Source organism: Nannobrachium achirus (assembly GCF_963921795.1).
Source record: "Nannobrachium achirus genome assembly, chromosome: 6".
NCBI lineage: Eukaryota > Metazoa > Chordata > Actinopteri > Myctophiformes > Myctophidae > Nannobrachium > Nannobrachium achirus.
The window spans coordinates 51,874,197-51,891,696 of record NC_137815.1 but is presented as its reverse complement, the minus strand read 5'-3'; the positions used below and the strand labels follow the sequence as shown (position 1 = coordinate 51,891,696).

The window sequence follows — 17,500 nt, the reverse complement described above, 5'->3', positions numbered from 1 at the left end:
GCTCCTTTTCCTACATATTTTCTTCAAATGTCACACAAATCGGTACACATGATCCACACACACACACACACACACACACACACACACACACACAGCTCCACTTCACACGGGTGTGATTTTTTTAAATGTGTGCAAGAAACCTATGTTTCCATGTCAGTGGTGTATTTGGCCACGGACCCCCATTCCAGGGACCACCCAGAAGCAAAGATTTGAGTTACAAACGTTCGCTAAAAAAATACATATATATATATATTTTTTTTTCCCCACGTTTTTTTGCAACCCATTCTTCTCACCCGGTGACTACCTAACCTATAGTCCTGGTTTCCGCTCTCCCCCTGCCGCGCCAGGGGACATTGGGGAGCACCCGGCTGGCTAGGGGGAGGTAGTATAGAAACCAGGACTACTGCATGTTTTTGTGTGAGGGCCTATGCCCAAGGAGACACGGGGAGAACATGCAAACTCAACACAGAAAGGCCCTATCGCCAACCCCACCTAGGGTGTGGGTGCTGATGACGCAGGTGGAGGAACACACCCCCAGCACCCACAGCTTCCCCCGGCGGGAATCGAACCCAGGACCTTCTGGCTGTGAGGAGAAGTGCTAACCACTGCACCACCGTGTCCCTTAAAAAAATACATAGAGCCCTATATTAAAAGATTTGCACACATTTTCACGACTTTAAAAAAATAGCAGATCTATAAGCTCACAGCGCGGCACTCGGTGCCGCGCTGTGAGCTTGTATATCTGCTATTTTTTTCAATAGCTAAAGTTACTAGGGCCACTCCACCTTGGGCCCTAGTAACTCCCCCAGTGTGACGCCTCTGACTGTAATGATAAATGTACTTCTGTTTTGGAATGAGATGTGTGAAAGGTTGAAGCAAATATCTAATGTTGAATTGAATGTTGAACTAGTGTGATTAATGTGTGTTGTTTGGATTGATCGAGGCTGTGATCTGTGAGTTGTGTGCGTGCGTGTGCATGCATGTTATATTTTTCCTACCCTGCTGAAGAGCTTAATCCCATCAGTGTGTGCATGCGTGTGTACATGCATGCGTGCGTTATATGCTGATCTTGTGCGTCAATTGCTGACTTCGGTGTCCTAAACAATCAGATCACTTATGTAATGCCTGTGAGCACACATTGTGTGTGTGTGTGTGTGTGTGTGTGTGTGTGTGTGTGTGTGTGTGTGTGTGTGTGTGTGTGTGTGTGTGTATGGTTGTAAAAAATAACGTTGAAGTTTTGATTCTTCAATATACAGGGAAGCACCATAAGCAACATATTCTGCCTCCTAGGCAGTGAGTGCCCCCTGGTGTGACTACATCAGCGTTCAGTCATGTAGGCCTAATGAATAAACATGTCCTTGGCTAAACCATACCAGTAAGACGTCCTAAGGGCGAGAAGCGATTCAATTTTATTAGTGTTCACAACAACATGACACTTTACATGTAGAGCAGAGACCCGAGTGTACCACCCTGAGCAAGCACTTTTGCGACAGTGGCAATGGAAGACTCCCCATTAACTGGAAGAAACCCAGCCTCTTAGCAGCCATCTGCCTGTGTCGGGGGTAAGAAAGAGAGAGGGAGAAAGAGAGACAGAGGAGATACAGAGAGAGAGAGAGAGAGAGAGAGAGAGAGAGAGAGAGAGAGAGAGAGAGAGAGAGAGAGAGAGAGAGAGAGATACAAGGTTGCTAGGGTTCCAGTGGTTAATGTAAAAAGTTCCTATCGCAAACAAAGATTCATGGGGTCCCCTGTAGCAACTCTGAGGACCCCTAGCAGTCCTGGACCCCCTGTTGAAGACATAATTAATGGTTAACTCCGGTTGGCAGTTTTTAACAGACCTCTGTGACATCGTACAGTGATAGTACAGTGGGGTCCGGGAACCCTCAGGAGTCCTTGAGGGGGTTCCATGGGGTCCCCAGCAAAATGAGTTAATAAAAGTTATAAAAAAAACAACTTTAACACCTTTAATCCTATACATCAGCATCTCACATTGTAGAGCTTCTATTTTCAAACAATCTTTAAAAAAAAAAGTATATCTGAAACAACACAATTTAACAACACAACTATTGTATGTGGTAGTCACTGGCACATGATATTTTAATATGGGGGTCCACAGCCAAATACACATTTATTTTGGGCGTCCTTGACATGAAAATGTTTGAGAACCAATAACCTTTTTTTCACATCAAGGTCCTTTATGTATTAGGCATTTGAGCCACAGAACACCATTTGATGAGATTAAGCCTCTCAGACCCAAAATAAGATTTTGTCCACAATTAGCCAGTAGGTATGCCCCTCCCAAAAAGCTTTTGTCCAATGCTAGCTTAGAATAACTTCCTGCTTGCCAAGGTTTGCCTTGGCAACAGCCTTGGCAAGCTGCCGGTTGCTAAGCTAGCATTGGACAAAAGCTTTTAGGGGAGTTGCATAGCTACTGTCTAATTCCAAAGGAGAGATAGGTATATCAGGCAAACGTTCACCAAAATAACACATTCTCTAAATTCTGTAATTGTGTAGACTTCTTAAGTAATGCAATAAATTAAGTTATGCCGATGTTTAAGAATAATTTAACTCTTGATAGTGTAAAATGAAACCAAATTGACCTGTGAGTTTCATTTTACTCTCAAGAGTTTTACACTTCCTTTTAATGGAGTTGGTACAACGTATGTTCAGGAGGAAGACTACGCCTTCAAATAAATGAGATGTTATTACATTCTCTCTTCTACTCATCCCTATTCCCTACTACCCAGGTGACAAACTTACCTATCACCACAGTAACTGAGTCGACTCCTCCCTCAAATTATATGCCATGGTAACTGATCATAGCTCCACCCTTGCCATCCACAGTGGCACAGCTGCCATGGTAACTGATTCATGCTCCACCCATTGCCAATAAGGAGGTGTATTTAAACCTGCCAGTCTTTACTGTCTCTTGTGCTTAGTACTTCGCATGAAGTACGCCACGTCACTTGCTTCAGTCACCTGCCTTCACGTACGATGCACACAAGCTGCGTTCTCTGCCGAGTCACTGACCGATTAAAAGTAGGCTAATTAAGTTATTAATTACGTACCGTGGACAGTCTCAGCCTGTTTCCTCCTTCAGTGCAACATCAGACAGAAGCCACTAACTCCAGCCACGGCGTCATTTCGTACTCCAGCGTCATATTTTTGACTTCCAGCGTCGGTCGCGGCAAGCGAAACAAACGCAACACGGTTCTACCGTCTTCAGACTCCAACTCAAACCCCCACTATTACCCGCGGCCGCTTCTCGTCAGATATCCCCGGTTCATGTCGCCTCGCGGGCCGCGAGTCACGGCGTCGGATATCCCCGGTTCTGTACAACGCCACCATGGCTCAACCGCTCCACGTCTCGGGTACAGACTCCACACTGTCTATGATCAGAGAAGCATTTCTCTCCCTCCCGCTCCTCCATCCAAACCGGCACACAACACAGGACCCTCGCTGCACTTCCATGACGTCTCCCAGATCCAGAGCTGCCCTGCGCCGAGCCAGCGCAAAATACACAACTTCAGACGCCTTCCCAGGTCCAGAGCCGCCCTGCTTTGAGCCGCACCATCTGACTCAAACATTCCCAAGCAACAACACACAAGCTAAGTTAACTTCAACTTCCTGACTATCAAACTTTCCCCTCCTTAAGTCATAATAATCTACCATCCCATCATACTGCCCTGTTTGCTTGAATGTTACATGCTTACCCGACCATGCCTGATCAATTCTAAAGAGTACAACTGCGTCACCTTAATCGCATAACGTGGTGCTAATATGTAAGGTTGGTGGGAGCAACCAGTAACTTGACATTCCATGCAAGGTTGGTGGGAGCAACCAGCAACCCGAAATTTCATTCCCCTCCAATTAATTTGTTCACCCTCCATTCATTATTCTACTCAATCGCCCATTAATTTCCCACTTTTAAAGTCCTCCCTACTTCATTCATTTTCCATTGCCATTGAATTGCTAAACGTTTACCTATCTTGCCTCCTTTTACTGCCTCTTATTCATCTCCACAACCCACACATTTTGCTACAAGAATGTCCATCTAAGTCATTTCCATTGCAGCCCTACATTCACTGTGATCCAACAAGCTCTGAACCATATTCATCCATACATCTATCTGTCCATAGTCACCACTCCTCCCCCCCATCGTCCCCACCAGCTCAACATTTTGTTCTATATCTAATAAACGGTGTCTAAAAGCTAACACCGTATGATCCTAAACAGCTTATCTAATCATCCATACATCCACCCATCCCTTCGGGTTATTAACCACTCCCCACACTATTTCTCTCATCAGCGTCCCATCGCGCTATTGATTAAAACGTGACATTCACCTCCCCTCCCCACATTCTCCACCACCTAATCTTCATGCATACATTTTTACGCACATGCTCTCTGCCACCTCCATGTGTTGATTGTCTTGCAAACGTAGGTCACAGTCAACTATGAAAACTGTCACACCTTGTCCATACGTATGCCTGTGAGTGAGTAATGCCTCAATGTCTATAGCTGCTAACCCGTTATGACTTCTATCGTCGTGACATCTCATCGTGACATCATATTCTGCCTGTGTCTCTTGTATGCCTTTGTATGTTATACCGCATGTCTAGAGCTGACCTACGACATCACATTGTTGCGACATCACATCATCGTGGAATATATTCTGCTAATGTCCCTCGTATGCCCATTGAATGCTATGCTGTATGTCTATAGCTGACCCATGACAACACATTGTCGTGACATCACATCGTCGCATTACATTCCGTCCCTATCCTCGTATGCCCAGGCAGAATTCCACAGTAACCATTGCACCATTTAAGGCAGGCTCAGCATTTATTCCAAACTACACCTACCAACATTGCATCCATAGCTGGTCTAGGCCTCTAGCCACAGCCAGCGATTGCCTGCCTGGCTTCCAGTGCTAACCTTTACAACATCCCCCTCTAGCCATTCCTTCACGTCTGCCTTCAGCCCAGTAACCATAGCCAGCGACTGCCTACTTGGCTTCCAGTGCTAAACCATTACAACTTCCCCTTCTAGCCATTTCAATTACGGCTGCCTTCAGCCCAGGCAGCAGCCATAGCCAGCGACTGCCTACCCGGCTTCCAGTGCTATACCACTACAACATCCCCTCCTAGCCTTTACTATCACGGCTGCCTTTAAGCCTAGCAGCCATAGCCTGCGACTGCCTACCTGGCTTCCAGTGTTAAACCATTACAACATCCCCTCCCACCCACAGCTGCCTTCAGTCCAGCAGCGATATAGCCAGCGACAGCCTACTCGGCTTCCACTGCTAACCACGTTCACAACTGTTCCCTTGTTTGTTTTGTCATGCAATTTCCAGGTACGAAGTTCCACAGCCCATGTCGCATGCCCACCCATTCCCACCACCTCCAGGCTCCCTCAAAGCAGCCCATGATGAATACCTCCTCCTCCCTCCGACCGGCACAGCGTGCCTCCTCCAACCGGCACAGCGTGCCTCCTCCTCCAACCGGCACAGCGTGCCTCCTCCAACCGGCACAGCGTGCCTCCTCCTCCCTCCGACCGGCACAGCGTGCCTCCTCCTCCCCCCGACCGGCACAGCGTGCCTCCTCCAACCGGCACAGCATGCCTCCTCCAACCGGCACAGCGGACACGTTGGCCTACACCAAGTTAAAATCCAGCTGGTCCCGTTCAGCCATTACCCCCCCCCCCCCCCTCCCTCCCTCCATCCATCCATCATTCACTTCCCCTCCTCCCTCCCTCCCTTCTCCTCCCTCCCTCCCCCTCTCCCGCCCTCCTATGCCTCCTTCCTTCCCTCCCTCCCTTCCTCCTTATGTGCCTCCTTCCCTCGCTCCCTCCCTCCTCCCTTCCTCCTTCTGTGCCTCCTTCCCTCCCTCCCTTCCTCTTTCTCATTCTCAATATGCAACTCAGCGTCCGTCCCCGCTAACCGCCTCCATTTCTAACCTCCATTCCCCCCGTTAACCCACGCCGGTTCATTCCATTATTCATTCCATTATTCATTCCATTATTCTTCTCTATTCCCCACTTCAGCCTCCACCATACCAAATGCATTTCTATGTCACGCATGTTTCCACGTCACAAATGTTCAATAAATGCAACTCAACAGGTTCTCTGTACCCGGTCCGTCTCCCACCATCCCCATTCCCCCCATTAACCCACGCCGGTTAATTCCATTACTCATTCCATTATTCATTCCAGTGTATTCATTCCAGTGTATTCATTCCAGTGTATTCATTCCAGGTCCAGTATTCATTCCAGTGTATTCATTCCTGTGTATTCATTCCAGGTCCAGTATTCATTCCAGTGTATTCATTCCAGTGTATTCATTCCAGTGTATTCATTCCAGGTCCAGTATTCATTCCAGTGTATTCATTCCAGTGTATTCTTTCCAGGTCCAGTATTCATTCCAGTGGTGTATTCATTCCAGTGTATTCATTCCAGGTCCAGTATTCATTTCCAGTGTATTCATTCCAGGTCCGGTATTTTTTCCAGGTCCAGTATCCATTCCAGGTCCAGTATTCATTCCAGTGTATTCATTCCAGGTCCAGTATTCATTCCAGCGTATTCATTCCAGTGTATTCATTCCAGTGTATTCATTCCAGTGTATTCATTCCAGTGTATTCATTCCAGGTCCAGTATTCATTCCAGCGTATTCATTCCAGTGTATTCATTACAGCGTAAGTATTCATTCCAGTGTATTCATTCCAGTATTCACTCCAGTATTCACTCCAGTATTCACTGCTACGATTACCCTAACCCATTCCTCCTGTCCACCCGTGCCATCTGAGATCCACCAGATCTTGTCGCGGCTTCTTTTGGGTCTCCGTACCGTCCAGCCGCTCCTTCCTCATACACCCGTACAACCAATTGTCACCCCTATCTACACCCCATATCGTTCACACCGATCGAACTAAACTAACCTTCCTTTACTCTCCCGGGTTGTTCCCAGGAAAAGACCTCAAGGGTGCTTGCCTCTAACTAATGCATGGATCAACATTCCATCTGACTTAACTTACAACTAATTTACACCAACGATGCTATCCCTCTGAATTTCTAGCATGGCCCAACTACCTGTCCACTTCTCTCCCTGTCCTGACTCTCTCCACAGATGTTCTCTCCTCCTAAACCTCAGAAACACTCACGAAATCCTTGTCCAGTTAATGTTCTAATCATCTTATGATTATGTTTTCCTCTTTGGGGTCTCTGAGTGATGGCCAGTCCACGGACTACTGCTGATATGAACGCCATTGCTCTCAGATCCCAAGCCAAACTCTCAGGGTCTTCACCCCCCTGGAACCTATGGTCATGCATCCATCGGGCAGCAGCCCACCGGCCTCCGGCCGCGTCCCCACCCCTATCATCCCCCATCAGGGCTACGCCCTACAGGCCTTCGGCCACACTCCTCCCCATCAGGGCTACGCCCTACAGGCCTTCGGCCACACACCCCTCACTCATTCGCGCCCCATTCGCACTAACCTCCCTCGCCAACATCATCCCTTCGCTCACTCCCTTCAGCTCACATCCTCTTCATCGCCCCTTAATCCTCACTCCCCATCCTCACTCCCTTCATCCCCACCTCCCCCCTCCACCGTTGCCATCCATGCCCCTATCATCACCCCCTCATCCTCACTCCTTACATCCTCACCTTCCCCGTCCTCACATCACGGCCCTTCCAACTTCACTTTCATCCCCCACTCCCTATCCTTCCCTTCCCATCCGCTACTCAGCGACATCCTCATTCTCTTCCCTCCCGCCATTCCATCCATGCATAACCAATTATCATCCTGACAGGTTTCATCTCCTTCTTTTCTAAATAAAGAATGTTTAACAGTGTTTGGTTTGAAGGCGTGGTCTGTACTAGTGAAATGGAGTTGGTACAACGTATGTTCAGGAGGAAGACTACGCCTTCAAATAAATGAGATGTTATTACATTCTCTCTTCTACTCATCCCTATTCCCTACTACCCAGGTGACAAACTTACCTATCACCACAGTAACTGAGTCGACTCCTCCCTCAAATTATATGCCATGGTAACTGATCATAGCTCCACCCTTGCCATCCACAGTGGCACAGCTGCCATGGTAACTGATTCATGCTCCACCCATTGCCAATAAGGAGGTGTATTTAAACCTGCCAGTCTTTACTGTCTCTTGTGCTTAGTACTTCGCATCCCACCCTCCCTCCCATCCTACATACTAACCTATTTTCCAATTTCAGGTTCCAGATGGGGGTCTCTGAGTGATGGCCAGTCCACGGACTACTGCTGATATGAACGCCATTGCTCTCAGATCCCAAGCCAAACTCTCAGGGTCTTCACCCCCCTGGAACCTATGGTCATGCATCCATCGGGCAGCAGCCCACCGGCCTCCGGCCGCGTCCCCACCCCTATCATCCCCCATCAGGGCTACGCCCTACAGGCCTTCGGCCACACTCCTCCCCATCAGGGCTACGCCCTACAGGCCTTCGGCCACACACCCCTCACTCATTCGCGCCCCATTCGCACTAACCTCCCTCGCCAACATCATCCCTTCGCTCACTCCCTTCAGCTCACATCCTCTTCATCGCCCCTTAATCCTCACTCCCCATCCTCACTCCCTTCATCCCCACCTCCCCCCTCCACCGTTGCCATCCATGCCCCTATCATCACCCCCTCATCCTCACTCCTTACATCCTCACCTTCCCCGTCCTCACATCACGGCCCTTCCAACTTCACTTTCATCCCCCACTCCCTATCCTTCCCTTCCCATCCGCTACTCAGCGACATCCTCATTCTCTTCCCTCCCGCCATTCCATCCATGCATAACCAATTATCATCCTGACAGGTTTCATCTCCTTCTTTTCTAAATAAAGAATGTTTAACAGTGTTTGGTTTGAAGGCGTGGTCTGTACTAGTGAACAAGAGTTAAAGATCTATAAAGCCCGTATCAGAGTCGGGTCCGCGGTGTAGTGCCGTGTAGTCTTTTTGAGCGTTAATGTTGTAGTTTTATGACTCAAAAAGACTACACGGCACTACACCGCGGACCCGACTCTGATACGGGCTTAAGGGTCCATTTGGTTACCAACTCTCCATCATTTAGCTGGGGACCACCTGGAACCCTCTCAAGGACCACTGGTTGAAAACAACTTAGCAGTTTTATGACAAAACATAGTCACTCTCCATAACAGACAACTGGAAATAAAACACAGGCACATTTGTCTGACAATGTTAAAATCATTGTTTTTTTTATTCTCAGTGCATCTTCAAATCACAAGATATGAATTGGAGTAGCTTAAAATCCGTTTGGTTTTTATAACTGTATAGAGCATTTTTTGTACGCTTTTAATTGAAATTGGCCCCTGAAAATGGACAAAAATTCTTGTTTTCAAGAATTCACAGGCTACTCGCAAAGTCAGTACCAGTGGTAGACAGGAACAAAGTACTAATCACTTGAGTACTGTAGTTCATTTTGAGTCTGAGTACTTGGCTTGAGTGTATGTATTTTTGGATACTTTCACTCCATTACGTTTACTTTCAAAGAATTAAGCACTTCATATTTCACGCATACTGAAAATAGCCCGATCTACAAGCTCACAAAGTGTCACTTTTATTGATACGTTTTGTACTTTCGAATAGCCAAGTATTCCTTTAAAAAGCAAATACAATACTCCATATAACTCAAGGACAAATTTGAGCTATAGCCTACTTTCACTTGTATAGTGGAGTAATATTCAACCACAAGTATCTAAAGTACTCGAGTACACTTCAGTGCTCAAGCAAGGTACTTTGTCCTGGCCCACTGGTCATAGTACCACCTACTGGAAAACAAAAAATAAATGAAAACAGCATGAAAAAAATACTTTCTCTTTCTACAAAGTATTGCACGTTTATACAAATCGCAGCTTCTCGTCCGCCTTCCGCTTTGTTTAGTTTTTTTCTTTTTCTCTTTGATTGACAGTTGTACGTGACAAGAGGTCAAATACAAATTTCTATTTGGAATACAAAAAGGCAAAAATGTGAGTGACAGACAATACAAAAAGAATAATATTACAACAATAAAACATGAAAATAAAAAATAAAAGAAACAAATTCTTTTTTTCGTCTTCCATTCACTTAAAAATAGAATCTTCAGAACTCTTGTTTTTTTTTCTTTCGCTCGGGAGCGATCTTTCACATTAACGACATTCCGCGGTATACGTACTTGAATTGTGCATAATTATCGCATAAATTAATGCCTTATTAATGCATTACTGATGCTTCCATTTATTTATTTTCATATATTTCTCACTAATGTAGCGTCTCTGACCAAACAATAAAATCAATATACAAATCTTCAACATTTTCTTTAAAAATCGAACTGGGATTTGTTTTTTTGAACAGGAAGCTTGTATAGTTTTTTTTTTCTTTTAGGGCCGACTGGGCGGGGAGTGTGAGAAGGCAGAGGGAGTGGAGCACAGATAAAGAGATGTAGGCAGTATAAATCAACACACGATTTCAACCTGACATTTTAGAGAACCTGGCCCCGAATTTTAGCTCTCATACACTAAGCTCTTTATTTTATTTTATTTAACTCTGACAGTGACTTTCACAGTTTGTGTTGTAGTTGTCCAGGTTTAGTTTGCTTTATATAAGATAAGATCAAACAAAACTTTATTGATCACCAAGCAGAAATGTTTAGTAGAGTTTGTATTAAAATGCTTATTTCCAAGCTCTATTGTTTAATATCAAAATGGAGACTTTCACATGGCAGTTTATAGTTAGAGGAATAGTTTGATATACCATAATTATAAATAACACATCTGGTCCTGGTTAGGTTTATGATGTGAACAGTGATGGACAGTAACAAAGTACATTTAAGTTGAGAATCAATACTTTACTTGAGTAACCTGAGTATCTGTAACTCTTTGACTTTCACTCCGCTACATTTCAAAGACAAATATTGTCATTTTGGAAAAAGTACATTATGAATGAACTTTTTAAACTCTATTTCAAATATAGAGAAGATAACATGTTTAGATCGTTGTTGTCAATACCGATATATTTTTTAGAAGCATGTACTTTTGAATAATTTAGTCTTTTTTCTTTATTGTTTTTTTTTTGTCACCAGCACTTTAACAAGTACACATTTGCCAGAGCAACTTTCACTTGTAGTCGAGTAATATTTTACCTGGAGTATATATACTTTGGTGCTGTTGAGCCCTTTGTCCACCACTGTTTTTTTATGATATGACCACATACAAAAAACATATCAAAAGTTGTATCAGTATTCAAGTGACTTGTGGGGAATTGTCTGTAAACATGATCTTTATCACACTGATATGTCTATAATATCATTATTAACTAACCCATTATGGTTAGATTAACTTGGATGAATGTATACGCTTATAAAACAGTAAACGTTGTAGGCAGCCGTCACAGAGAGTGCCATGGTCCTTGGTGTTGAAGGCACAGACATACACAGACGCCCCAATGGCTTCTGGGTCACGCGTCAACGGAGCGGCGGCCATATTGGCAAGAGGAACCTGTCCAGAATTCCACTGCAAGAAATGCGCCTGTTTTTTGTTTTTGTTTGTATTTTCTCAATTTGAGGACAGTGAAACTGTCGATAAATCTTTTAATTTAGGAACAATTGTATTTCAAGTTTAACGTAAACACATTAGCTTACCTATTGAAATAACATTAGCTAGTGTGCTTTCACCTGAAATTCAGAATAACTTGTCTTATAGTTCTACTGGATCTCTTCTCCACATTTTAGTCTAGTTTGTGCACACTGGCATATAGACATGGAACCTACAAAGAGTCACTAAAAGTGTCATTGATTTTACGACACTAGCAGTCACTTTCCTGTCACTTTTTGATCATTGGTCGAAAGCATCATGATTTATCTCCTATCCCTCTGGACGGGAGGAACGGCTTCCGTCACAGAATTCGATAGGTCACCACATTCGGCGCAACACTCAGAGACGTGGGTGTTTTGCTTTAACTAAATGGTGTTTTATTGGTGAGAGAGAAAGGGCAGAGAAGCCAGGACGCCATCTGATTCATTTAATATCATTTGAGTATTAATGGACGAAATGGTCAACGGACATTTTTTGTCATCGTTTCCAGTCAACAAAATTAACACTGTTTGGCGGGTCACCGTTTTGACTGCGACACCGCCATGGTGTCGGAAGGAGGAGTAGAGGAGATGGATATTAGAATATATTGAAACATGGAGAATGGGAGTATGTCTGTACTAAGGATGAGACTATATGAACATTTCATGACAACGAGTACTGTGGGCAAAAATAGCTGATCTAAAATTTCACAAACGTTGTGAGCTTGTAGATCAGCAATTATTGGGGCAAAGAGCGGTACAAAGCCAACTCAGGTTCAGTGTATGAAGGACAATGTCACCGTAAATGTAAATCTCTGCGATATGATTATTGTGAGCGTAAATACTTTTTATCGCGATAAAAGATAACGATTGTCCCTATATGCCTGTAGGCCTCGTAGAGACACTGAGCACGCGCCAATGCAGAATTGATGAGTATATTTAGCTATGATTAAAGGGACTTGGAGAAAAGTTTTTAGTATTGTTTTGTTTTAGGTTTTGCAAAGCCAGAACCATCAGACGAGATTAGAATTGTGCCCTATAGTTGGTATTAAAGGAATACTACTTCACCCAAAAAACAGATTTTTTTCCCAATCACTTACTCATCTCTTTTTTGAATTAAGTATTCCTTTAAAATTTAAACATTAAAATAACCTCGTCTTTGGCGCTGGGCGTGAATGTAGCCGTAAAGATAAAAAAAAAAAAAAAAAAAAAAAAGGTTTGACAATCCTAAAGGACGGTGGTGGAAAGTATTTAAGTATTTTACTCAAGTTCTGCACTAAAATACAGCTTTGAAGTTACTTTACTTTACTTAGGGTAAGTATTTCTATTTTCCAATACTTTATACTTCTACTCTGCTTCATCTCAGGGGCCAAATATTGTTTTACTCAACTACAATTAGTTATGTTGTAGATTTAGATTATTAATGGCCGTCCATTTGAAAATAGCCGATTTACAAGCTCACGACACAGTGCAATGTGTTAAGAGTTGTAGACTTTTTTTTGGCAAAAGCTGTACGGGTCTTTTACTTGTAGCCTAATGGAGAATTAATTAAATACATTTTACTGTAGTAAATTATCTTGAGTAGTTTTCTTTCACCTTATTAAAGTAGAGCACCTGAGTGAATGACCTTACACAACATTGCTGTCAGGCAGAAACCTCATATTTCTCAATCTTTTTATGCTTTTTCATAATTCAATGCCCAACTTCATCATACAAGAGGTTGGCACAAAAGTAGTGAAAATAGCTGATCTACAAGTGAGCTTGTCGATTGTTTTTTTCACAATGTTTTTTGTGAAAAAAGTTTTTTTATGATAATAAAAAGGGATTGGTTTTGGACATACAAGGTTTCCACCCACCAGCAACGACTAACAGAACCTCTATGTATGCAGACAATATAAAAAATAACAATCATAATGCTATTTATCGTTGTAATAATCAGCGTTGATGTCTAATAAAAACACATTTAGTCGTAAGTAGACCTATTACGCAGCTTTTTGAGGTACACAGAGAAGTATTATTTTTGAGGATTGTAAAAGTCGTTGTTTTTTGTTGCCCACAGAATGTAGATATATATATATAGTGGGCCATGTTCCAAAATAGATTTTTTATCTAGGCCACCCAGAAGTGTTCAACACTGATGATGGCACGGAGTCATAACACAATGTGTTCATTCAGCGCTATTCAATGATCAAATCTATGGGCAAATACGATGCAGCCACTGGCAGCCATGCTCCACCCTCCTCATTGGCCGTTGCTAAGCAACTAGTAGAGTTTGGGATTTTGATTTATAATGGTCTTGTTGAATAGTATTTATAAACCAATCATAGAACAAGGAAACGTTGGTTCCTGATATTCATTCTTCATCCATTTTAAAGTATATTAGAATCAGTCTGGAAATTTCTTGAGAAGGGACAGGTTCAAAAACATGGCTGCCAACCCGCGTCCATTCAGGTCAAACTCTTTCTGGGATTGGTTGGCGTTGTCCAACGCAGACCGTTCACCAGATCTCACAAAGATCAGGTTGGGTGTTTGTTGATAAAAGGCAGTGAAACGCATGATATGTCAGTCTGGTGTCCAACTGACCAACCTTGGCCTTTCAACGGTTGGCTACAACCAGGGTTCGATTCGTAACGTGCTCTGAGCCTCGACGCCGTACCAGCGACTCCTACGGGCTGGGGTTTGGAGCCTATCAATGGGGAATGTTGAATGGGAGGAGTAGGACAGAGGCTCGACCTCCCGGTGGGGGCTCCTCACTGGCAAGTGAGCCAGGACAAAACAGTGGCAAGCAGTGGGAGTAACGACTAAATTGCGGAGAAAAGGGCTACTTGACTGAATTTCGCTCTCTAAATGTATAAAAGGAAAAAAAAAGCTCCATTCGAACCGTGGCCATAACACAACGCGTTGGATTAGCATCAGTTAGCGTGCTAACGGGATTAGCATCAGTTAGCATGCTAAGTGGAACATGGCCCACAACTGTATATTTACACAACAGGAAAAGCTATAAATTCATATTGACACATATAGACATAAATGCATAAACGGCCTTTCTGTAAAGTACAATAGCTTAGTAATGTTTCATCTGATTCCAAAAAGGTTTTTTTTTTCCTTCTATGTAAAACTACAGCAATTATCATCAATAGAGAATACCATTATATAGTCTTAATAAAAAAACAAAACAAAAAAACATTATAAACATTGACGGAGGAAAAAAGAACAATAACAATGTAACTTCCTCTGTAGAAAATAAAGAACTTTTTTTGTAATTTGGGTAGGCAAGGGAGAGCACCTAATGCAGTCACTACAGAACTGTAAACGGTCTAAGACAGATAGATAGATAGATAGATAGATAGATAGATAGATAGATAGATAGATAAGCTACAACGACACGGTACGCCACAGACGATAAGGGTAGACAAGTACGTCACATTTCACATCCTCATCGGACACTTTGCTCCCTGTACGAGGAGGTTTGGGACTTTCTGTGCGTTTTTTTTACATTCTCACTGTTTGGATTGCAAATCAAGGTATTCTTCTTTTTTCCGTTAAGGGAGGTCCTGTCCGTCGAGGAGCAGGACCTGCCTCCGATTGAAAATCGCAAACAGACATTTAATTTAGTCGGCTATGTGAAAATGTCTTTTGTATTTTAAAATATGGCTGGGGGCGAGGGGAGATTTTGTTTTGTGATCTTACGCGATCGTTAAAGAGCAATCCATACTCCTTCCGACGTCTGAGCATTTCTTCGTAAAGGGCAGTGACCACAAATTGTCGTCATTCAGAACTTCTGATGGGCGGTCTCAGAACTTTTTTCTTGGAACTCGTGCATCTCCAGGTGTCTTGACCCTCCTAACTGTAGTTCGGAAAGCCTGTCCTGAACTGCAAGGTCGGAAGTAGTATGTACTGGCCTTAAGTCTTTGTAAGTCACAAAGTCCCAATATCGCCAACAAAAACAAGTCATTTTTGTTTTCTTATCCTCAGCCAATAAAAGTGATTCTGATGCCATGGCTCAATAATTTCCTTTTTGGTTAAATCCAATAAGAAATCCCCAAACCTCTTCAGAATTAGTATTGTTTAAATAAAAATAAAAAATAAAACAACCTTTGGAAATTCTCCGACAAAAAAAGAACTGACCAAAAAAAACAGAAACGGTACTTCAGTCTTTGTCAACACCCTGCCCAGCCTTCCGCACAGACAGACAGACAGACAGACAGACAGACATACAGAAAGCCGGCTAGCGTAGAAAGAACGTAGAAAGCAGTAGAAGAAGCGATTTTGGGGCAGAGTTGGAGGAGAGATGGGCGTTTCTCACAGAGGAAGCCCCTCGCCCTCACATCATGGTCTCTACGATGGTGTGGGTGGGGCCTTTGAGGAGGAAGCCGCCTCCTGCCTTGCCATTGTTCCCGTTGGGGTCCAGGGGGACGCAGAGTTCCTTGGGGCTGCGGTGGTCCGCTGGGCGGGAGCTAGCCCCGCCCCTCACGGGGGCCGCAACCGCCTTGATCCTCTGCACACAGAATGAGAGAGGGCGGAGTCAATTATACAAATATATTTTGGTTTATAATAGATTAATAGATAAAATAGCTCTATATTATGGTAACTGCTAGCGTGTTTGTTCAGTAACAGTAGTTGTGACCACAGGGAGCAGTTTAGTGTGAAAACCTGCCGCAGTTGTGTCACGCTAAGCTGTTACCCTTGCCTGTCACACTGTGTTACTCTAGTCTAAGCTGTTACTCTTGCCTGTCACACCCACACACTATGCTCTTTTATCAGCTCAATTGATGCCCAGCACACCTGAAACTCTGATCAGTTTGGTTGAGTGTCTCAAAGTGTACAGATCTCAACGTTTACAGATCTTTAAAAAAATAAAAAATATCTTAAAAGTCTAAATGGTCAAATTAGCTGGTACCCCCTGTGGTCGCTACTCGACCTTAGGGAGTGTTACTTGTGTTAAATAGCTCTATATTTTTATAGCAATCATTGCTATAGTATATAGAGTGTTTGTTCAGAGTGTCCCTGTCCCTCCAGCTTTGGTAAACAGAAAACACATTTTCAGGTCGGGATACTAATTTTATCCAATCAGGTGAGAGAACTATACAGGATACAGATTGAACAAGTGAAATTGGAAGTGATGAAACAAAAAAAAGATAACAGATGTGATGTGATGCTTGCCCCACCCACCTCTATGAGCGGCCCATCTGATTGGATGATCTTGATAACGACCACCATGGGGATGCAAATCATGGAGGCCAGGGCCAGGGTCCAGCCCACTCCGATGGACCAATCAGGATACTCGTAGACCTTGTTGTACGTCAGTGGCTTGTATTTGACCAATGAGAAGACGAAGCAGCTCTGCACAGGAAGAGTAACAGGGAAGTCCCACACATATTAATTTTGTGCACTATTTGCTTAGTTATAATATACTAGAAGCTCGGCCGCCCTTCGGGCGGCCGAGCTGGTTTGACCATCTGTTTGCCTGTGCCCATTTATGCCCATATATGGAGTTTGCGACCTGGCCAACTCGGGAACGATGTAAATAGGGAATGAATGCCCCACCCTTTAATGCAAACCCCATTATATGGAGATCTCTGTATCTGTCTGTGTCCCTTTTATGCCCATATACTCTATCTGTGTCCATATTTTAGGCCCATATGCCCATATATGGAGATCTCTGTATCTGCCCATATGCCCATATATGGAGATCTCAGTCTGTGTCCCTTTTATGCCCATATATCTGCGTCCATTTTATGCCCATATGCCCATATATGGAGATCTCTGTATCTGCCCATATGCCCATTCTCTGTATCAGTCTGTGTCCCTTTTATGCCCATATACGGAGATATCTGTCATGGAGATCTCAGTCTGTGTCCCTTTTATGCCCATATATCTGTCTGTGTCCCTTTTATGCCCATATACGGAGATAT

The 17,500-nt window shown here is 43.7% G+C and overlaps 1 protein-coding gene across 1 annotated transcript in view; it reads right to left on the bottom strand.

The window, feature by feature from the left end:
- Positions 1-9,235: 9,235 nt before the first annotated feature.
- Positions 9,236-17,500, bottom strand: part of LOC308286455 (sodium- and chloride-dependent taurine transporter-like) — a 49,019-nt gene continuing 40,754 nt past the window's right edge. Inside the window, exons 14-15 of the mRNA XM_080727479.1 lie at positions 16,758-16,928; positions 9,236-16,083 (exon numbers count right to left, since the gene is read on the bottom strand). Of these exons, the coding sequence (XP_080583605.1) occupies positions 15,910-16,083; positions 16,758-16,928 (345 nt within the window). The 3' untranslated portion in view covers positions 9,236-15,909. The remainder of the gene's footprint in view (positions 16,084-16,757; positions 16,929-17,500) is intronic.